General features: G+C 44.4%; 3 protein-coding genes across 3 annotated transcripts in view; 2 read left to right on the top strand and 1 right to left on the bottom strand.

Annotated features, from left to right (window-relative positions):
- Positions 1-511, bottom strand: part of LOC132399044 (uncharacterized protein C16orf52 homolog B) — a 140,304-nt gene extending 139,793 nt beyond the window's left edge. Inside the window, exon 1 of the mRNA XM_059978951.1 lies at positions 109-511. Within this exon, the coding sequence (XP_059834934.1) occupies positions 109-214 (106 nt within the window). The 5' untranslated portion in view covers positions 215-511. The remainder of the gene's footprint in view (positions 1-108) is intronic.
- Positions 512-623: 112 nt separating this feature from the next.
- On the top strand, positions 624-7,838 carry LOC132399042 (uncharacterized). The gene is made up of 2 exons (XM_059978949.1): positions 624-716; positions 2,975-7,838. The coding sequence occupies exon 2, from the start codon at positions 4,045-4,047 to the stop codon at positions 4,951-4,953; it is 909 nt and encodes a 302-aa protein (XP_059834932.1). The 5' UTR covers positions 624-716; positions 2,975-4,044; the 3' UTR covers positions 4,954-7,838.
- Positions 7,839-13,188: 5,350 nt separating this feature from the next.
- Positions 13,189-20,104, top strand: part of LOC132398967 (PDZ domain-containing protein 9-like) — a 33,090-nt gene continuing 26,174 nt past the window's right edge. The window contains exons 1-2 of the mRNA XM_059978804.1: positions 13,189-13,223; positions 14,705-14,898. Of these exons, the coding sequence (XP_059834787.1) occupies positions 13,189-13,223; positions 14,705-14,898 (229 nt within the window). The remainder of the gene's footprint in view (positions 13,224-14,704; positions 14,899-20,104) is intronic.

Below are 20,104 nucleotides of genomic sequence, written 5' to 3'. Positions count from 1 at the left end.
ACTGCCGGAGGGAGGGGTGGGTGATGGGACGTAAACTCTGCCGGAGGGAGGGGGATGAGGGGACATGAACCCTGCCGGGAGGTGGGGGGGGGAGTTAACTGCACCAACCTGCGGACTCCCCGGTATTGATCCAGTCCGGGTTGGCCAGGCTGGCGATGGCGAAGATGTCGGCGGCCAGGAAGAGGCATCCTGAGATTATGGTCAGCTTATCCATGGCGGGAGGGCGACCGCCTTCACTCCGCAGCCAAAGAGCGGCGGCTGCCGACCACCCGGCCCATGCCGCGGAGCATCGCCTCAGCCGACCCCCGGGCTCGGCCGTCGGCGGCGCCTGCGGGGGAGACTCGCTCGATTGCCTCTGCCTTTAGTTGCCGGTCTCCATCTGTGCTACGGAAGGGGAGGGAGGAAAGAGGCGACACCGATCCGCGTCTCAGCCGCTCGGGCCCGGCAGCGCCTCACTCGCGCACGGCGGCCATTCGCTCGGCGGGCGGCAACCGCAGCGGTTGCGTGCGCGCCGCCGCGGCGCGGTCTGACCAGGCCGGGGGCGGGGCGCGCGCTCGAGGGCGGCCGGCACGTGCTCGCCCTCCTACGCGGCAGCTGCCACCTGTCTCGTCGCCCGAAACCCGCGAAGCGGCGCACGGCAGGATCCCACGGATAGGCGCGGGCGGTGATTGGCCGTACCGGCCTCCCTCTCATCCGTTGAGCTTCAAATCAGTCAGGTAACTCAAAGGGAATTTTAAAAGTATAAAAATTAAACTGATTTATTCTCACATGTAAGATACATAGGTTCAAAAGGTTCAGAGTAAATTTATTATCAAAATCCATATACGTCACCATATTCAATAAATCCATAATAGAATCCATGAAAGAGTGCACCAACCTGTGCAAAAGACAATAAACTGTGCAAATACAAAAAGAATAAATAAATAAGCAAGCAATAAATATCAAGAGCATGAGATGAAGAATCATTGAAAGTGAGTGTGAGGTGAGTGAAATTTTCCTCGTTGGTTTTGGAGACTGATGTTGAGGGTTGACAACTGTTCCTGAACCTGGTGGTGTGAGTCCTGAGGCTCCTGTACCTTCTTCCACATTGGGATTGTATATTAGCAGATACTCTCACATTGGAATTGCAGCAGGCTGAGGGTAGCAGACACCAACAGAATCAACAAACTCATTCGTAAGGCCAGTGATGTTGTTGGGGTGGAACTGGACTCTGATGGTGGTGTCTGTAAAGAGGATGCTGTCCGAGTTGAATGCCATCTTGGACAATGACTCCCATCCACTCCATAATGTACTGGTTAGACACAGGAATACATTCAGCCAGAGACTCATTCCACCGAGATGTAACACTGAGCGTCATAGGAAGTCATTCCTGCCTGTGGCCATCAAACTTTACAACTCCTCCCTCGGAGTGTCAGACACCCTGAGCCAATAAGCTGGTCTGGGACTTATTTCCACTTGGCATGATTAACTTATTATTATTTAATTACTTGTGGTTTTATTTATTGCTATATTTTTTCACTATTCTTGGTTGGTGCAGCTGTAACAAAACCCAATTTCCCTCGGGATCAATAAAGTATGTCTGTCTGTCTGTCTATATGACAAGAGAGCATAGGTTTAACATGGAATTGAAATTGGTTTATTCTTGTCACCTGTACGGAGATACAGTGAAAAGCTTGTCTTGCACACTTCACACAGATCAGATTATTACACAGTGCATTAAGGTAGAACAAGGTAAAACAATAACAGAATGCAGAATAAAGTGTCAGTTACAGAGAGAGTGCAGTGCAGACAGACAATAAAGTGCAAGGTCATACTTAGGTAGATTGTGAGGTCAAGAGTCCACCTTATTGTCTTATAGGACCGTTTCAGGCTTTTTTTATCTTCTGCCCAATGGGAGTGGGGAGAAGAGAAAATGTCCAGGTTGGGTGAGGTCTTTGGTTACGTTGGCTGCTTTACTGAGGCAACGAGGGGTGTAGTGGGGGCTGATTCCCCTGATGCACTGAGCATAGCAGGGATCTGAGGGGGGATTTTTTTCCACATTCAGGGTGGCTGCAAGCTGGAACATGCTGCCTGAAGAGGTCATGGAGGCAGATACTCTCACAATATATAAGAAACACCCAGACAAGTTTTTCAGTCATCAGTGCACGGAAGGCTATGGACCAAATGCGGATAAGTATAGGTGAGTGCAGTGGTGGGCTCTGAGCAGTATAATTCCAGGACTCAGTAGGCATGAAGATATGAACACTCACAACAGTATTAGGTCAGGAATGGGGATGCTTGCTGAAGATCACACAATGTTCAATTCCAGTCACCTCAGCAAAGGAAGCAGATCCTGACTGCACAAAGCAAGGTCTGGATTCAACATTCTGCCATGGATTAATAAATCACAAATATCTTTACAATTGTTAAGGCCTTAGGCAGACCACACTTGGACTATTGTGAGTAGTTTTGGGGCCTTATCTAAAAGAGAATGTACTGAGATGACAGAGGGTCCAGAAGAGGTTCATGAAAAATTTTCCAGAAATGAAAGGGTTAATGTATGAAGCCCATTGAATGGCTCTAGGCCTGTACTCAATAGAGTTTAAAAAATGAGGGGGATCTCATTGAAACCTATCGAATATTGAAAGGTCAAGATAGAGTGGATGTGGAGAAGATTTCCAATAGGGAGAGTCTAGGACTGGAGAAGACAACCTCAGAAGAGAAGGACATCCACTTAGAAGAGAGATGATAAGGAATTTCTTTAGTCAGAGAGAGATGAACCTATGAAATTCATTGACACAATCAGCATGTAGTGGCAAAGTCATTAGGTATATTTGAAGCAGAAGCTGAAAGGTTCTCGATTAGTAAGGGCATCAAAGGTTATGGGGAGAAGGTAGGAGAATGGAGGTTGAGAGGGAGAATAAATAAGCTGTGAAGGAATGGCAGAGCAGATTCAATGGACCAAATGGCTTAATTCTGTTCCTATTTCTTACAGTCTTCACACATCGCTAGTGATCATCGCTAATGAGAGAGAGTTTTACAAACTGCTCGACATTCTATCATCCTCAATACCCTAAGAGACACCATTGACCAGACATATATACCAGAGCTACAAGAGGAGGTTAGAGGCTTAATGTCCTGTGGTAACTGACTGTTCTCCTGATGGACAAAGCCTTTGCACCATCTAAAAGACACATAGCAGATATATTGTGGAGAGCATTTTGTCTGGTTGCATCATTTTCTAGTACGGGGGGGGGGGGGGGCCATTGCACAGGAACAGAGAACACTGCAGAAAGTTGTAAATTCAGCCAGCTCCATCATGGGTACTAACTTCCCCAGCATTGAGGACATCTTCAAAAGGCCATATCTCAAGTAGGTGACATCTATCATCAAGGACCCTCACTATCCAGGCCTCCTTCTCATTGCTACCATCAGAGAAGAGGGACAGGAGCTTGCAGATACACGCTGAATGTTTTTGTGTACAATGTACAGTGTACACCTTCACCACTGTCGCACTTGCAGAGTGAGGGGCCTCTGGACCTGGTGTGAATGGATTTTCTGTCAATCGAGCCTGATACCAACAACACCGCGAATGTCTTAGTCATCACCGATCATTACACTCGCTATGCTCAGGCATTTCCCACCAAGGATCAGAAGGCGAAGACAGTGGCGAAGGTGTTATGGGAGAAGTATTTTGTTCATTATGGCCTTCCCAGGCGAATCCATAGTGATCGGGGCGGGACTTTGAGAGCCGGATTATCCATGAATTACTGACTATGTTTGGGGTTGAGAAATCCAGGACTACCCCTTATGACCCACAGGGTAATCCTCAGCCAGAGAGGTTTAACAGGACCCTGTTGGATATGCTCGGGACGCTGGAGGTTGGCCAGAAAAGTAAGTGGAGTTGTCATATTGGACAATTGGTTCACTGTTACAATTGTACTCGCAATGATGCTACAGGGTACTTGCCTTATTATCTGATGTTTGAGCAGGAAGCAAGGTTGCCCATTGACTTGTGTTTTGGGGTTGAAGTGGGTGAATTACTCGGGAAGCCTTATCTAAAGTATGTCCGACATGAAGGGGGAGATACAGCAGGCGTATGGGTTGGCCGAGGCAGCGGCTACCAAACAAAATCAGAGGAATAAGATGCGGTATGACCGAAAGGTGAAGTTTGTCCAATTATTGCCGGGCGACCGGGTCCTTTTACGGAATTTGGGACTCCCTGGTAAGCACAAGTTGGCAGATCGATGGGCGGCCAGCCCATATGTAATAGAGAGCCAGATGCCGAATCTACCAGTTTATCGGGTGAAACCTGAGGATGGGAATGGGCCTATCAAAGTACTCCATCGGAATCACCTGCTAACCCTGGGTCAAACGGTGCAGGTGGACAAGGAGCCAGAGTGGGAGGTTGTGCCTAGTACAAGGACTCTGCGAGGGCGCAGAGCGAGGGAAGAGGCTGCTGCTGAAGAGCGGGAACGGGTCCTTAACCCGGGAATGGATACCAATTCAGAGGAGGACGACTCAGATGAGTGGCCCCTGTTCCCATTCGCTGGCGCTCCAGTACCAGAAGAGGAGGCTCCTGGCCCTTCCCATACTGAGTTGGGTGAGAGGAGGGAAGGTCTTGAGGGTCAGATGGAGAGGCAGCCAACATTGGGGGGAGAGAGGGTGGAACCCGAGCGTGAGCCGGAGAGATCTCAGGTGAGGGAGGACCCCCGTGAAGAAGGGGGTGAGGGGCTGTCAGGTAGACCTGGGGAGTCCGAGACAGTGGGTTCGCAGGTGAAGAGGGAGCCCAGTGGGGCAGAAGGGGTATGGAGATCCCAGAGAACTGCCCCCCCCCCGGTGCAGTTGACATATGTGGTGCCAGGAGAACCGAGTGTGATTTCTACTGCTCTGGTTAGTTATGTCGCTGCTTTCTGCATCTGGGTTGGGTTTTGTGTGTTGCAAGAAGCTTGGGGAACTCTGGTAATGTCATGAGGGCATGACATTTGCTGGTGGGGGGAGAATGTACAATGTCCTGTGTATGTTACTCAAAATGGCTTCTTTGGTTTGTTTAGAGTAGGAATGCTTCTTTGTCTGATAAGTGTTTTCTCTCACAGTTGTTTAGCTTTAGACTTGCTGATATGGGGATTGTATTCATTTGTTAACCAATGAGGAAGGTTATTTTGTCTTGTGAGGCTGGGAGCTTGGGGGTTCTCGCGGTTTTTTTCAGGGGAGTCGGGAAGAAGACGCCGAGGAAGGTGGATGTCCGCTGCACTGCTCGGTCGACTACCCGGGTGGTCCCGGGTGCAAGGACGTGGAGGTCGGAGGAAAGTGACGAGGGGTCGAATGGTTCGATGGTTGAGCTCCAACGATGTGCACGAAACTGACTGAACTTTGATAAGTTGGCGTCTTTTACTTTTTCTTTTCTTTCATATATACTGTATTGCATAGTACTCTTTTAGTTTCAGTAAAATCTTTAAAGTGTATTTCATAACGGTATCTGGTGTGAGTTTGATATTGTGTGTGTACCCGCGGCATAAACTTGATTCTCACAGCACCTGCATGTATGGGAGGTGGGGTTGGTGAGTGGCTGGATTTCCTTTTCCCCAGACATATACCAGCATGTTGGGTAAGTGTTACATTTGGAACAGCTTCATTCCCTCTGACATCAGATTTCTGAATGGTCCGTGAAACCACAAACACCACCTAAATGTTTTGCTCTTTTTATTTTTGATATATTCTTATAGTAATTCTTTATGTATTGCACTGTACTGCTGCTGCAAAATAACAAATTTCATTATATATGCCAGTGATAATAAATCCAATTCTGAGAAGCATGTTGGCAATAACCCGGATGAGTGCAGTTCAAAGCTATCCAGAAACACAAGAGATTTTGCAGGTGCTGGAAATCCAGAGTAACACACACAAACTGATATTTCAAGACAAGATTCTTCATCAGGACTGTGATATTTCAGGATAGTACAAGATAGCCAGAAAGCAGGCTGCTTGACTAGGATCCCAACCTAAACATGAATTCATTTTCTCAGTTGTGCATAGTGGCTGTAGTGTGAACCAGCTACAAAATACACTGCATTTGTTTGTCTGAGCTATTCTGACGCCAACTTTCAAACCTGCAAAAGCTACCAGCCAGAAGAGCAAAGTTTTCAGGTACTGTATATGGGAATATCGCCCCCTGCAGGTTCTCCTTTAAATTGCACATATTGGAAATGCATCAACACACACAAAATGCTGGTGGAACACAGCAGGCCAGGCAGCATCTATAGGGAGAAGCGCTGTCGACGTTTCAGGCTGAGACCCTTCGTCAGGACTAACCGAAAGGAAAGATAGTAAGAGATTTGAAAGTAGTGGGGGGAGGGGGAAATGCGAAATGCGAAAAGTTGAAGGGCCGAAGGAAATATAGATGGGGATCAGCGATTGAGGGTTTCACTGAACTCCCATCGAAGAGAAGATTTAAACTTCTTCAGTGTAGGCATCACTGGCAGAAACTTCGCAGTAGTGAATTTAAAGAGCAAACACGAGGAAATCGCAGTAGTGAATTTAAAGACCTCACTGAATCTAATTCCTGGAATTGCCTTACCAACAGCACTGTGGGAGCAGCTTCACTAAAGGAGTGCAGTAGACAAGTAGGTGACTCACCCCCACCTCCTCAAGGCAGGTTTTGGTGATAAAAGCTAGCCTTGTCAATAAAGGCCAGAATCTAAAAAATAAGTAATTGAAAAATCATTACAGCTCACAACTAGAAAAGTAAATTTATTATCTAAGTATGTATATGCCAGTATATACTGCCTTGAGATTCATTTTCTTGCAGGCATATACAGGAAAATAAAGAAATATGATAGATTCTAAGAACAAAAATACATAAACAACAACTGAGAAACAACTAATGTGAAAATAAAAAAAATAAATAATACTGAGAACATTAGTTGTAGAGTCCTTAAAAGTGAGTCTGCAGGTTGTGGAATCAGTTCAGAGTTGAGGTGAGTGAAGTCATCCATGGCAGTTCAGGAGCCTGATGGTTGAAGGATAATAATGTTTCTGAACTTGGTGGTGTGGAACCTAAGATTCCTGTACCTCCTGCTTGATAGTACTAGTGAGAAGAGAGCATGGCCTGGATGATGGGGACCTCGAGTATGGATGCTTCTTTCTTGTGGCAGCACTCCATGTAGATGTCCTGAATGGTGGGGAGAGCTATGTCAATAATGCACAAGGCTGTATCCACCACTTTCTGTAGACCTCTCAGAGCCATCAGCTATCAGAATGCTACCCCTTCCATAAGAAAAGGCTTAAAGGAAACTCTTAATAGTTTCTCAATTAATAACAACTGAACGTTACTTTCTCACAGGTCCCTACCTTGAAGCTGAGAGATTGTAGAAGTGTACTTGTACAAAATGACATTTTTTGTCTGTAGCAAAATGGAGTCTGCATTGTACCAGAGTGCTCTGCTAGTAATGTTCTTGCAATATTATGCTGATGGAACCTGAGTCTTTGAAAAACTGCAGACCAGCAGATGCTTTACTGAAAGAATACTAAATACACTGATTAAGTAGAAGGACAGAATGCACCCTTTGCTTGGTGAGGCATGGGTAGCTGCACTTGGTATAAAGGAGTGACTATGCTATCTGTTTTTCAGAAGCTGTCAATGGCACTTGTACGGTGATGGTCTCCCCCTGCTGCAAGTAAAATAAACATAATTATAATTGATCCACTCTGAGTTATTTGTTGTTTGTTCTAGGATGTAGCAAAAAGGTGCTTAACGAGAGAAAAGGGAAGAAAGGAGCATTCTAGGATGAGAGGGAGAGATGAAGGTAGAGGACAAGAATATTCAAGAGGAGAAAAGTAAAAAGATGGTGGGGGAGAGAAACGGAGAGGATGCAGATGGAGAAAGATGGAGGGAAAGAGGCGAGATGGGAAAGAGATAAGGTAGAGAAGGAAGGAGATCAAACAGGGAGGAGGAAGAGTGGAGGGGATGAGAGAGACAGAGATGGAGAGAGAGAGAGAGGCTGAATGAAGGGTCTCAGCCTGAAGCCTTGACTGTTTATTCCTCTCCATAGATGCTACCTGATCTGCTGAGTTCCTCCAGCATTTTGTGTGTGTTGCTCTGGATTTCCAGTATCTGCAGAATCTCTGGTGTTTATGAGAGAGAAAAGGATCTGCTATTGGGTTCACAGCAACACTAGCTGGTCAACCTGTATTGACTCCAATATAAATACAAAGATCAAAACTACATTGACCTGGAACAAAAGCCTCTATATCAAAGCCCTGCACATTTTCAGAAGAGATTTTACCAATGACTCTGAAGTGATCACAGAGAGCTGAGACAACTGATAAGGCCATAAGATATAGGGGCAGTTTTAGGCCTTTTGGCCCATTGAGTCTGCTCCACCATTCCATCATGGCTGATTTATTATTGCACTCAACCCCACTCTCCTGCCTTCTCCCCATAATCTTTGATTCCTTACTAATCAAGAACCATCAACCTCTGCTTGGCCTCCAAGTCTCATGACCTCCACAGCCATCTGTTGCAATGAATTCCACAGATTCACCACCTACTGGCTAAAGCAATTCCTCCACAACACTGTTCTATAGGGACATTTTTCTATTCTGAGACTGTGCACTCTGGTCCTTGACTCTCCCACAATAGGAATCATCCTCCCCACGTCCCACTGTAGCTAGGCCTTTCAGTATTCGAATATAGGTTTCTCTGTAATTATCGCCATCGTTATGTGTACTTTCGTATAACATGAGCGATCATGGTCATGACCATGATTGTTCTTAGCAAATTTTTCTACAGAAGTTATTTGCCATTGGCAGTGTCTTTACAAGGTGGGTGACCCCAGTCATTATCAATACTCTTGTCTACCTGTCATTGCTTAACTAGAACTTGCATACGCACCAGCTGCTCATATGACCATCCAACCCCTGCTTCCATGGCTTCACGTGACCCTGATCTGGGAGGGAGTGGGTGGCTGCTGAGTAGATGCCACACCTCGCCCAAGGGTGACCTGCAGGCTAGTGGAGGGACAGAATGCCTTACACCTCCTTTGGTGGAGACACATCTCCACTCTGTCACCCTGTCTCTGTAAGCTTCAAGGAAAAGTGAGCTGAAAGGTAGTTGCAGAGGGACCCAGCAGAGAAAGCCAGTGGCCAGGGAGGTAGAACATGGTCTGAAGATAGGAACTTTGGTGGAGAGCACAGATGCACTATGGGGTTTTGTTGAGCTGCTTTTGGAAACATGCCATTACAGTTAAGAGTGTAGGAAGGAAAATGGACTATTTATTGCAAAGAAGCTGAAGTACAAAGTTGTGGGAATCTCAATGAGAACGTGTAGGGCTTTGATCCTGGCACTTTTATTTGATTTAAAGATACAGTGCGGAATAGGTCCACTACACAGCCATACTACCCAGCAACCCACTGATTTAACCCCAGCCTAATCACAGGACAATTTACAATGACCAATCAACCTATGGAGCAGTACATCTTTGGACTGTGGGAGCACCTGGAAGAAACCCACACTGCCACAGGAAGGACTTACAGACTCCTTACAGATGGTGCCAGAATTGAACTCTGAACTTCAGAACACCATGAGCTGTAATAGCCACGCAGCTTTGGTTTGTGTATTTGTCAGAGTTATAATCCGGGTTATTATCACTGACATATGTATGTACTGGATGGACACAATGGGCTGAAGGGCCTGACTATTCCCTCTCTGATCCTGTAAAATCAAATACAAAGCTAGTCTTAATTAATGAGTAACACACACAAAATGCTGGAGGACCTCAGCAGGTCAGGCAGCATCTATGGAGGTGGTAAAGCAAAATACATCACAGGCTTTTAAGAGATGTTTAGGTGGGCACATGGATGTAGGAAGCTGGAGGGATATGGACCTTGTGTAGGTAGGAGGGATTAGTGTTTGAGTGTTTTTGATTTGTTTCTTTAGCTGGTTCAGCGCAGCATAGTGGGCCTGTTCGTGTGCGGTACTGTTCTTTGCTCTAAACAGTCAACTTTCAGGCCAAGACCCTTCATCAAGACTGGAAAGCAAGGGGGAAGAAACCAGAATAAGAAGGTGGGGAGTTGGGGAAGGAGTACAAGCTGGCAGGTGATAGAACTGTATTGTTATTGCTCAAGACAACGACATTACAGTGCTACTTCAGTCTGTGCCAAACAAATATTTACAATGCATGCAGTACAGCTTAATAAAAATTTCCCATATTTACATGCAACAAGTGACTTTGATAGTCCATAACACTCAAAGACCACTGGCAAGATGGGTGCAGCATTATTCAGTTGCACTACAGCCCTCAAGAAGAAGCTATTCTTTAGCCTTACTGTTTTGGCTAAGATGTTTTTGTGTCTCCTACCAGATGGCAGGAGATTGAACAGACAGTTTCTGGGATGAGATATGAGTTAGGAGCACACCATAGGCATCGAGAGTTGTAGATTGTCTCCAGGTCCAGTAGTTGAGTCCAAATGATGTGCTGAGCCGTCCTAAGTGCTTTGTGATCTGTCCTGCTACAGCTAGAGGACCTGTCATTCTGTGATGAGACCAGGTGAGGGGGAGGGTGGGTGAGTGGGGGAACGGAGGTTTGAAATTAGAAGTTGGGAGAGGTAAAGAGATGAAAAAAGAAAGAATCTGATGAGAGGGCAGTGGTCCATGAAGTAGGGGGGAAACCAGAGGGAGGTGTTGGGTAAGTGGGGAGAAAAAAAAGGGTTCCCAGAGGATGAGAACCAGAACATTCAGGTTGAAAGCTACCCAGGTGGAATATGAGGTGTTGCTCCTTCAACCTGGACCAACGTGTTGGAATTAACATTAATTTAAATGCAGCACTAAAATAAGTTCTTTCTATGGCAGGGGTGGGCAAACTTTTTGACTTGTGAGCCACAAAGGGTTCTAAAATTTGACAGGGGGCCCGGACCAGGAGCAGATGGACGGAGTGTTTTGGTAATACACCTCTTAAGAGAAAATAAAATATCATGGGATATGTAGAAAACATGTGCTTTAATTTCAATTGAAAATGAACAAATGCATTACAACAAAATATCTGTCTTTGAAGTCCCATGGTATTTAGCTATTTATTGAAATGACTTTTAAAACACTGAAAATTAAATGAATAAAATACAGCTTTTTTAATAGTAACAGTTATTATTTTAAAGCACTGAAAATTCTGTTATCCTTCAAGATATTATCATCATCACTCTCCTCTTGACTGTCTTTATTTCAAAAACGGTAGGAGATGCAGGTCTACTTGTCCTGCTCCTTCTTATTCAATTGTCCCCTGTGCCAAAACTCAACATTGACCAGCACAAGGACAGAACAGTGACAGCATGCCAGTATGCGGAGCGCGTTATTTGATCTGGAGCGCAATTTTTATTTTGAGAACGTACGTGCACCTGCGCACTACTCATGTCCATCACTTAACAGAAATGACATGTAACATGTAAGACTTATTGAAAAGACTATTTTCAAATGCATTTTTTACATAACACTACGAAGAAACTTATTTTTAATTTCAGTGGGAACAGTGTTGTTGGTCTTCCTTTTTAGCCAGCGCATCAATGTCTGGATTTAGTTTTGTTGTGGCGATTCTCAGGATGGATCTGAGATGTTGGTCAGTTAACTTGGATCTGTGGCTGGCTTTGTTGATGTTCATGACGCTGTACGCCTGTTCACACAAATAGGTCGAGCCGAACAAAGAGTAAAGCGCAAATGTGGAGTAATACGCTGCACCTCAACAAAGGTCAATGTATATAGAGTGCGTCATCTATTGGGAAAATGCCAGAATTGCGGGGAAAAAACGTTAACAAGGTTTATTAATATAATTTCATCAAGTTCTGCGGGCCGTATTAAAAGCTTAATGGGCCGCATATGGACCCTGGGCCGTAGTTTGCCCATGCCTGTTCTATGGAGTGCAGCAGTGAATCTCAGCAACCAGAGAGTTAAAAAGCAATAAACAATGGGATTATAACGCCCTCTTCCCTTGACATCTGTAACATTCCAGAATCCTCAGCCACCCACTCTCCGTTGCCCCGGGAGATCTGGGGATTGTAATTTGAATGAGTCCCCCCAGCAGGCAGGGAGCTGGCTCCCTTGCATACCAACAGATCGCAAAGCCTGTCTTCACCTCCACAACCTATGGAACGCAGGGACTGGAATGTACGGCCAGAGAGAGGTGAGACCAGAGGGAGGACAGAAGGAGTTTCCCATTACTGTCAACTGTGCACCAAGGCAGTCAGTGCCCATGGGCAGTTACAGGGCCTGGGGAAGGCTCAGCGGGGTAGTCTCAGTGTAAATGGGGAACAGGGATTATCCTGGGAATGAAAGGGTTAACATATGAAGAGTGTTTAATAACTCTGGGTCTGTACTCATCAGAGTTCAGAAGAATGAGGGGGGATCTCATTGACACCTATTAATCTTGAAAATCATAGATAGAGTGGATATGGAGAGGAAATTTCCAATAGTGAGAGAGTCAAGGACCAGCAGACACAGCCTCAGAATAGAAGAACACCCCTTCAGAACAGAGCTGAGGGGAAATTTCTTCAGTCAGAGAGCAGTGAATGTGAAATTCATTGCCACAGATGGCTGTGGAGGCCAAGTCATTGGGAATATTTAAAACAGAGATTGATAGGTTTTTTATTAAAGGGGGTGTTAACTGTTACAGGGAGAAGGCAGGTGAATGGGACTGAGAGGGATAATAAATCAACCATGATGGAAAGGCATAGCAGACTCGACAGGCAGAATGGCTGAAGTCTGCTCCTATGTCTTATGGACCCTCCCCGACTGTTGTAATCATTTAGTTTATCCATTACTCACCAAAATATCTACAAGACAATCTTACCATTGAAATTTCTTCATAGATTCATAAAGTTATACAGTCAAATATTATCTTTGGCCTAACTCGTCCATGCTGACCAAAATGTCCATCTAAACTAGTCCATTTGGCCCATATGACACAACCGTGGCTAGCAAGAGAAATCAAAGCCAACATAAAAGCCAAAGAGAGGGCATATAATAGAACAAAAATTAGTGGGAAACTAGAGGAGTGGGAAGCTTTTAAAACCAATAGAAGATAACTAAAGTCATTAAGAAGGTAAAGATGCTAGTAAGTAAGCTAGCCAATAATATTAATGAGGATACCAGAAGTTTCTTTAGATACATAAAGAGAGGCAAGAGTGGATATCAGACTGCTGGAAAATAATGCTCGAGAGGTCGTAATGGGGGACGAAGAAATAGTGGATAAACTGTTTAAGTATTTTGCATCATTCTTCACTGCAGAAGACACTAGCAGAATGGTGGAAGTTCCAGATGTAAGGGGTCATGAAATGTGTGAAGTTACCATACTTAGAGAGAAGATTCTTAGGAAACTGAAAGGAATGAAGGTAGATAAGTCACCTGGACCGGATGGTGTATTCCCCAGGGTTCTGAAAGAGGTGGCTGAAGAGATTGTGGAGGCAATAGTAATGATCTTTCAAGAATCCCTAGCTTCTGGAATGTTGGAGTCAATTATTAAGGGTGAGATCTCAGGGTACATGATAAATTAGGCCATAGTCATCATGGTATCCTCAAAGGAAAATCTTGCCTGACAAATCTGTTGGAAAATCGGTTGATGTTGTGTACTTGGATTTTCAGAAGGCCTTTGACAAGGTGCCACACATGAGGCTGCCTAACAAGCTACAAGCCTTTGGTATTACAGGAATGATTCTAGCATGGATAAAGCAGTGGCTGATTGGCAGGAGGCAAAGAGAGGGAATAAAGAAAGCCTTTTCTGACTGACTGCCGGTGGTGTTGGGACTAATTCTTTTTACATTATCTGTCAATGATTTGGATGAGGGAAGTGATGGCTTTGTTGCAAAGTTTGCAGATGATATGAAGATAGGTGGAGGGGCAGGTAGTTTTGAGGAAGTAGAGAGGCTACAGAAGGACTTAAATTAGGAGAATGGGCAAAGAAACAGCAGATGGAATACAGTGTCAGGAAGTGTACGGTCATGCACTTTGGTAGAAAAGATGAAATTTCTAAATGGAAAGAAAATACAAAATTACTGAGGTGCAAGGGGACTTGGGAGTCCTTGTGCAGGATTCCTTAAATGTTAATTTGCAGGTTGAGTCTGTGGTAAGGAAGGCAAATACAATGTTAGCCTAAGAGGATCGGAATATAAAAGCAAGGATGTAATGTTGAAACTTTATAAAGTACTAGAGGATACACCTTAGAATAGAGGGGCATCCTTTAAAAATGGAGATGAGGAGGAATTTCTTTAGCCAAAGAGTGGTGAATCTGTGGAATTCTTTGCCACAAACAGTTGTGGAGGCCAAGTCTTTATGTATATTTATGGCAGAGGTTGATAGATTCTTAATTGGGCAGGGCATGAAGGGATACGGGGAGAAGGCAGGAGATTGGGGCTGAGAGGGGAAATGGATCAGCCATGATGAAATGGCAGAGCAGACTTGATGCGCCAAATGGCCTCATTCTGCTCCTACATCTTATGGTCTTATATCACTCTAAGTTTTTCCTATCTACAATATGTACCTGTCTTTTACATGTTGTTATGACACATGCCTCTACCACTTATTCAGAAAGCTTGTTCCATATACCCACCCTCTGCATGAAGAAGTTACTCCCTCAGGTCCCTTTTAAACCCTTCCCCTCCCACTGTAAACCAGTAGTTCCCAACCTTTATTATGCTGTGGACCCACCCCATTAACCAAAGGGTCCAAACCCAGGGTTTAAACAAGACTGTTGTGTTTTGCAGATCCAGTGACAGATGTGAAAGAGAATCCAGACCATAACTTGGGTAGCAGCTATAAAACGTTCATTAAGAGGGGAGCTAAAGGGCTGGGTCTGGTGCTAATCAAAAATGGATCCTTTCTACAGATCTTGAGAGTTATTGAGAGTGGTCCTGGAGACTCAGAGACAAACCTGAAACCAGGTACAGTATTTATTTACATTGTCCAATAATCACACAGACAAGCCCACATTACAGCAATTTGAATCAGTCACAAAATGCTGGTGGAACTCAGCAGGCCAGGCAGCATCTATCAGGAGAAGCACTGTCGACGTTTCGGGCCAAGTCCTGATGAAGGGTCTTGGCCTGAAACGTCAAAAGTGTTTCTCCTTATAGATGCTGCCTGGCCTGCTGTGTTCCACCAGCATTTTGTGTGTGTTTGAATTTCCAGCTTCTGCAGATTTCCTCATGTTTGCAATTTGAATCAGAATCAGGTTTAATTTCACTGTATGTTGTGAAATTTGTTTTTTTGTGGCAGCAGTACTTTACAATACATAATAAGAATTATATAGATTACAAAATAACTATGTATAAAGTTAAATTAATTAAGTATGGCAAAAAAAAGAGCAAGAGAAACAAAATAGTGAGGTAGTGTTCATGGGTTCATGGTCCATTCTGAAATCTGATGGAGGAGGGGAAGAAGCCGTTTCTGAAACAGAGTGAAGGTGACAAAAGGATGCCTTTCCCTCTTGTCTCCATCTCTGGAGATGAACAGTCAACCGACATCTTTTATAAACCTACTGATCCCCATAGATTACTCGACTCTACATCTTCCCACTCTATCTCCTGTAAAAATTCTATTCCCTTTTCTCAGTTTCTTCACCACATCTGTTCTCAGGATGCGGCTTTCCATTTCAGGACATCAGAGATACCCTCCTTCTTTAAAGAATGGGTTTCCCTCACTCTACTATTGATGCTGCCTTCATCTGCATCTCCTCTATTTCCTTTATATCTGCACTCATCCCATCATCCCGCCATCGTAGTAATGATAGAGTCCCTCTTGTCTTTATACACCACCCCATCAGCCTCCACATCCAGCACATTATCCTCCCACAACTTCTGCTATCTCCAAAGAGACCCTACCTCTAAACATATTACCTTTACCTCCCTCTCCCTCGGCTTTTTACAGGGATAGCTCCCTCCGTGATTTCCTTGTCCATTTGTCCCACCCCAATAATTTCCCTCCAGGCACTTATCCTCAAACTGGCCCAAGTGCTTCAGCTACTATACCCATACACCTCCTCCCTCACCTCTGTTCAGGGTCACAAACAGTTCTTCCAGGTGAAACAACAGTTCACCAGCAAATCTGTTGGGATCATCTATTGTGCCAGTACTCCCGATCTCTGCTCCTTCCACCACAAGCGGAACTTAGTAGCCAAACATTTTAATTCTGGTTCCCATTCCCGTACCAATACGTCAGTCCGTGGCCTCCTCTTGTGCCTAGATGAGGCCACCCTCAGGATGGATGAGCAACACATTACACTCTGTCTAGGCAGTCTCCAACTTGATATCGATTTCTCCTTCTAGTGAACAAAATTCTTCCCTTTCCCCTAATTACTCTATTCCCCTGTTGTGCCGCTGGCTTTTAGGGCAGCAATCAAGGTCCTCCATCTCTGTCTGTTCTTAGCCATTTTCTCTATTGTGCCCTTTGTAGTACAGATTCCTCATTTCTGCCTCTGCAGTTTGGTGTCAAGTTGTCTTTGGTCTCCCGTGTTTCCTCTGCCATTCAGGGATCCCCTGAAGTGCTGTCTTGATGATAGGGTTGGCCTCTCTTTTCATCAGGTGTCCAATCCACCTCCAACATTTTCTCATGATTGTGGCCATATCCTCTTGATAACACTGAAAGAGCAGGGCATGGTTAGAGATCTTCCTTGGCTTGAAAATATGGAGGACCTTCCAAGGCTAATGGTGTGGATTGATGACAACTTGGCAAGGTCTTTCTCTGTCATGCACCAGTTTTTATTGGAAAAGTGGTCTATTACTTAATATGTTACTTTCTTTAACAAAACACAAAAAAAATTCTCTGTGACATTTCTTATTTTCCATTGTTTATCAGGTATCTGTCTTCAAAATATTCAAAGATTTTGTCCTTTAAAGAAATGTTCTAAAAATATCATGCCCCCCCCCCCACCCAAGAGGAAAAAAAGTTGCCTCGTCTCTAAATGGTCAGAATTAGTTTGAGGAGATTTGGTATGTCACCAAACAACTCTTGCAAATTCCTACAGCCTGGTATGGAGGCTCCAATGCACAGGAGGCTGCAGAGGGTTGCAAACTCATCCAGCTCCATCAGACGCACATCCCTCCCCAAAACTGAGGACATCTTCAAATGACAGTGCTTAAGAAGTTGAATCCTTGTCTTGGGTGCTGTCCACATGGAGTTAGCAATCCGAATTCCATTGGGGGGGATTAGCTCTTAGAATGTGTGGGTAAGTGGAAGAACAAAGGGGGAGTAAATGAGAAGGTGGGAAGAATGAGGTGGGATCAGTGTAAATCAGTGCTTGATGGTCAGTTTAGTTGGAGGGCTGAAGAGCCTATTTGTAAGCTGGGTGACTCTGATCGATGAGAGAACTGCTCTGAGTGAGTTTGCAGTGGGATTGCGCTGATTTCTGGAAGGCTACCAATCATATTCATTCCCTGTGGAACAAGAAACTTACTAACTAGGTTGGAATAAATTGAAATTATTATTTTACTATATTTAGCTTCGTATTTAATATCCCAAGATCTATCTTTAACTGTGGGCAAAATTAATGTGCTAGTTCTGATAATATGATTTACTTATGCTAATACCTACCATGCATGTATAATTGAAAATGTAAATTGCTGTTAAAATTTAAAAAAACAGGGAGCTCTAATTATTTCAATTCAAAGGGGAGATTCGTTATAAAAGATCGGAAGATTTTTTTGTCACACAAATTACACCAATAATATCTGTGATCAGGAAAATATATATTCCAAGGATTTTGATATAAAAGCAGAGAATGTTCGAAATACTCAGCAGGCTAGGCAGCATGTGGAGAGAGAAGCAGTGTTAGTGTTTCAGGTTGAAACACTGTAACAATCCTCAACTTGAAATAGATTTTTTTTACTTCCTTCTGTACTCCATTCCTCTTACTGAAAGGCAGATAATAATACTTGCATTTCAAGTAGCTTGTTAACCACAGAACACAACAGCGTAGAAACAGGCCCTTGAACACTTTCAGTCCCATGCCCAATTTTTATTCTGTCTAGCCCCATTGACCCACATCTGGACCACAGCACTCCCATCCATGTACCTTATTCAAACTTCTCTTGAATGTTGCCGTCAAACCTGCATCCACCACGTCACTGGCAGCTCATTCCACATTTGCACCACCCTCTGAGTGAAAAAGTTTCTCTTAAACGTTTCATCTTTCACTCTTAACCCATGACCTGTAGTTGTAGACTCACCCATCCTCAGTGTAAAAAGCCTGCTTGCGTTCACCCTATCTATACCCTTAATAATTTTGTATTCCTCTATCAAATCTCCCCTCATTCTCCTACACTCCAGGGAATAAAGACATAATCTGCTAAACCTTTCCCTATAACTCAGGCCCTCAACACGCAGAAACATTCTTGTGAATTTTCCCTGCACTCTTTCAATCTTATTGATATATTTCCTGTAGGTAGGTGATTAGAACAGAATACAATATTCCAAGTTTGGTCTCACCAACATCTTATACATGATGTGGGTTGGCCACATCATCAGTATGCCTGACTCCCGCCTCCCTAAACAACTCCTGTTCAGCCAACTCAAGGATGCAAAATGTACTTGTGAGGGCAGAAAAAGCAGTTTGAGGACAATATCAGGACCCAGCTGAGGAAGTGCCACATCAACCTGAATGGATGGGAGAAAGTAGCGCTGGATAGGGAAAGCTGGAGAAGGACTGTCTATGACGGTTTGCACAGCTCGAAGAATACCTCCAAGCTGCCGCTGAGACTAAGCAGTTTCTATGTAAGGACAGACTGGGAAAGGCCCAACCAGCTACATCCACCACCACCTCAATGACCTACACTGCCAACACTGCAATAGGACTTGTGGATCACGGACCGGCCTCTTCAGTCATCCCCAGACCCACAAGTGACCAGCTCAACGATCAGGAGAAGAATCGTACTCAACCACGAGTGATTGCTGATGATGATGATACAACTTTAACGTGACATTTAATGATTCCTAAATACCCTGCACTAACACCTTTCAACATCTCTGGCTGGTGGAGAGTTATTCATCACATACCTGACCTGCCACTTGTAGGCAAGGTAGGTGCTCTGGGACATCAGGAGATGACCTCAGCGTTTATTTATTTAGAGATGTAGAATGGAACAGGACCCTCCAGCCAATGAGTTTCATCACCCAGCAATCTATCTATTTAACCTTAGGCTAACCATAGGATGATTTACAATCAAAAATTAACCTACTAACTGGAGCACCCAGAGGAAACCCTCATGCTTACAGGAAGGACATACAAACTTATTACAGATGGCACCAAAATTGAACTCTGAACTCTGATGTCCCAAGCTGTAATAGCATCAAGCTAACCATGATGCTACTGTGGTGCTCTACCAGTTATCCATCTTTAGACCTACTGGTGCAGTTGAGATTCTGGTCAATGTGAAGCCCTCTTTTGCTCTCTGCACTGCCCCTCCCTAAGCTGTTGATGCTGGGACTCAGTGATAGCTGTGCTTAACATTCAAGGACAGATGGTTATATTCACTCTTGAACATTACCCGGCTCCTGTGAGATGAGAATCTTACCATTGGTCAGTTACTCCTAAATATTCACAGAAACTGGCCTTTCGGCCCACTGTGACCATGCCAGCCTGTTTGCCCATTTATATGAATCCATTTGGCTGCATCAGGTCTATAAGGGGACTAGAATATGAAAGACTAGAATTGATCAGACTACATGGAGTATTGTGAGCAGTTTTAAGCCCCTTATCTAAGAAAAAATGTGCTGGCATTGGAGAGGGTCCAGAGGAGGTTTGCAAGAATTATCCTGAAATTAAGATGTATGAGGAGTGTCTGATGACTCTGGGCCTGTACTTGCTGGAGTTTAAAAGAATGGGGGGGGGGGGGGGGGGATCTCAATGAAACTTATGGAATATTGAAAGGCTTAGTCAGAATGGAGGTGTTGCCAGCAGTGAGAGAGTCTAGGACCAGAGGGCATTGGGTATATTTAAAGTGGATTTTGACAGGCACTTATGGAACATTACAGCACAGGAACAGGCCCTTCGGCCCACAATGTTGTGCTGAACCAAATAAATTAATAATAAACTAATCCCTTCTGTCTACACAATGTCCGTATTCTTCCACTTTCCCAACATTCATGTGCCTA

The sequence above is a fragment of the Hypanus sabinus genome, chromosome 9 (assembly GCF_030144855.1).
Source record: "Hypanus sabinus isolate sHypSab1 chromosome 9, sHypSab1.hap1, whole genome shotgun sequence".
In the NCBI taxonomy this organism is placed as follows: Eukaryota; Metazoa; Chordata; class Chondrichthyes; order Myliobatiformes; family Dasyatidae; genus Hypanus; species Hypanus sabinus.
This window is presented reverse-complemented; position numbering and strand designations above follow the sequence as displayed.

What these genes read in the sequence shown, in the direction of transcription:
- LOC132399042 (XM_059978949.1), top strand. Translation starts at nt 4,045, where the DNA reads ATGTCCGACATGAAGGGGGAGATACAGCAGGCGTATGGGTTGGCCGAG.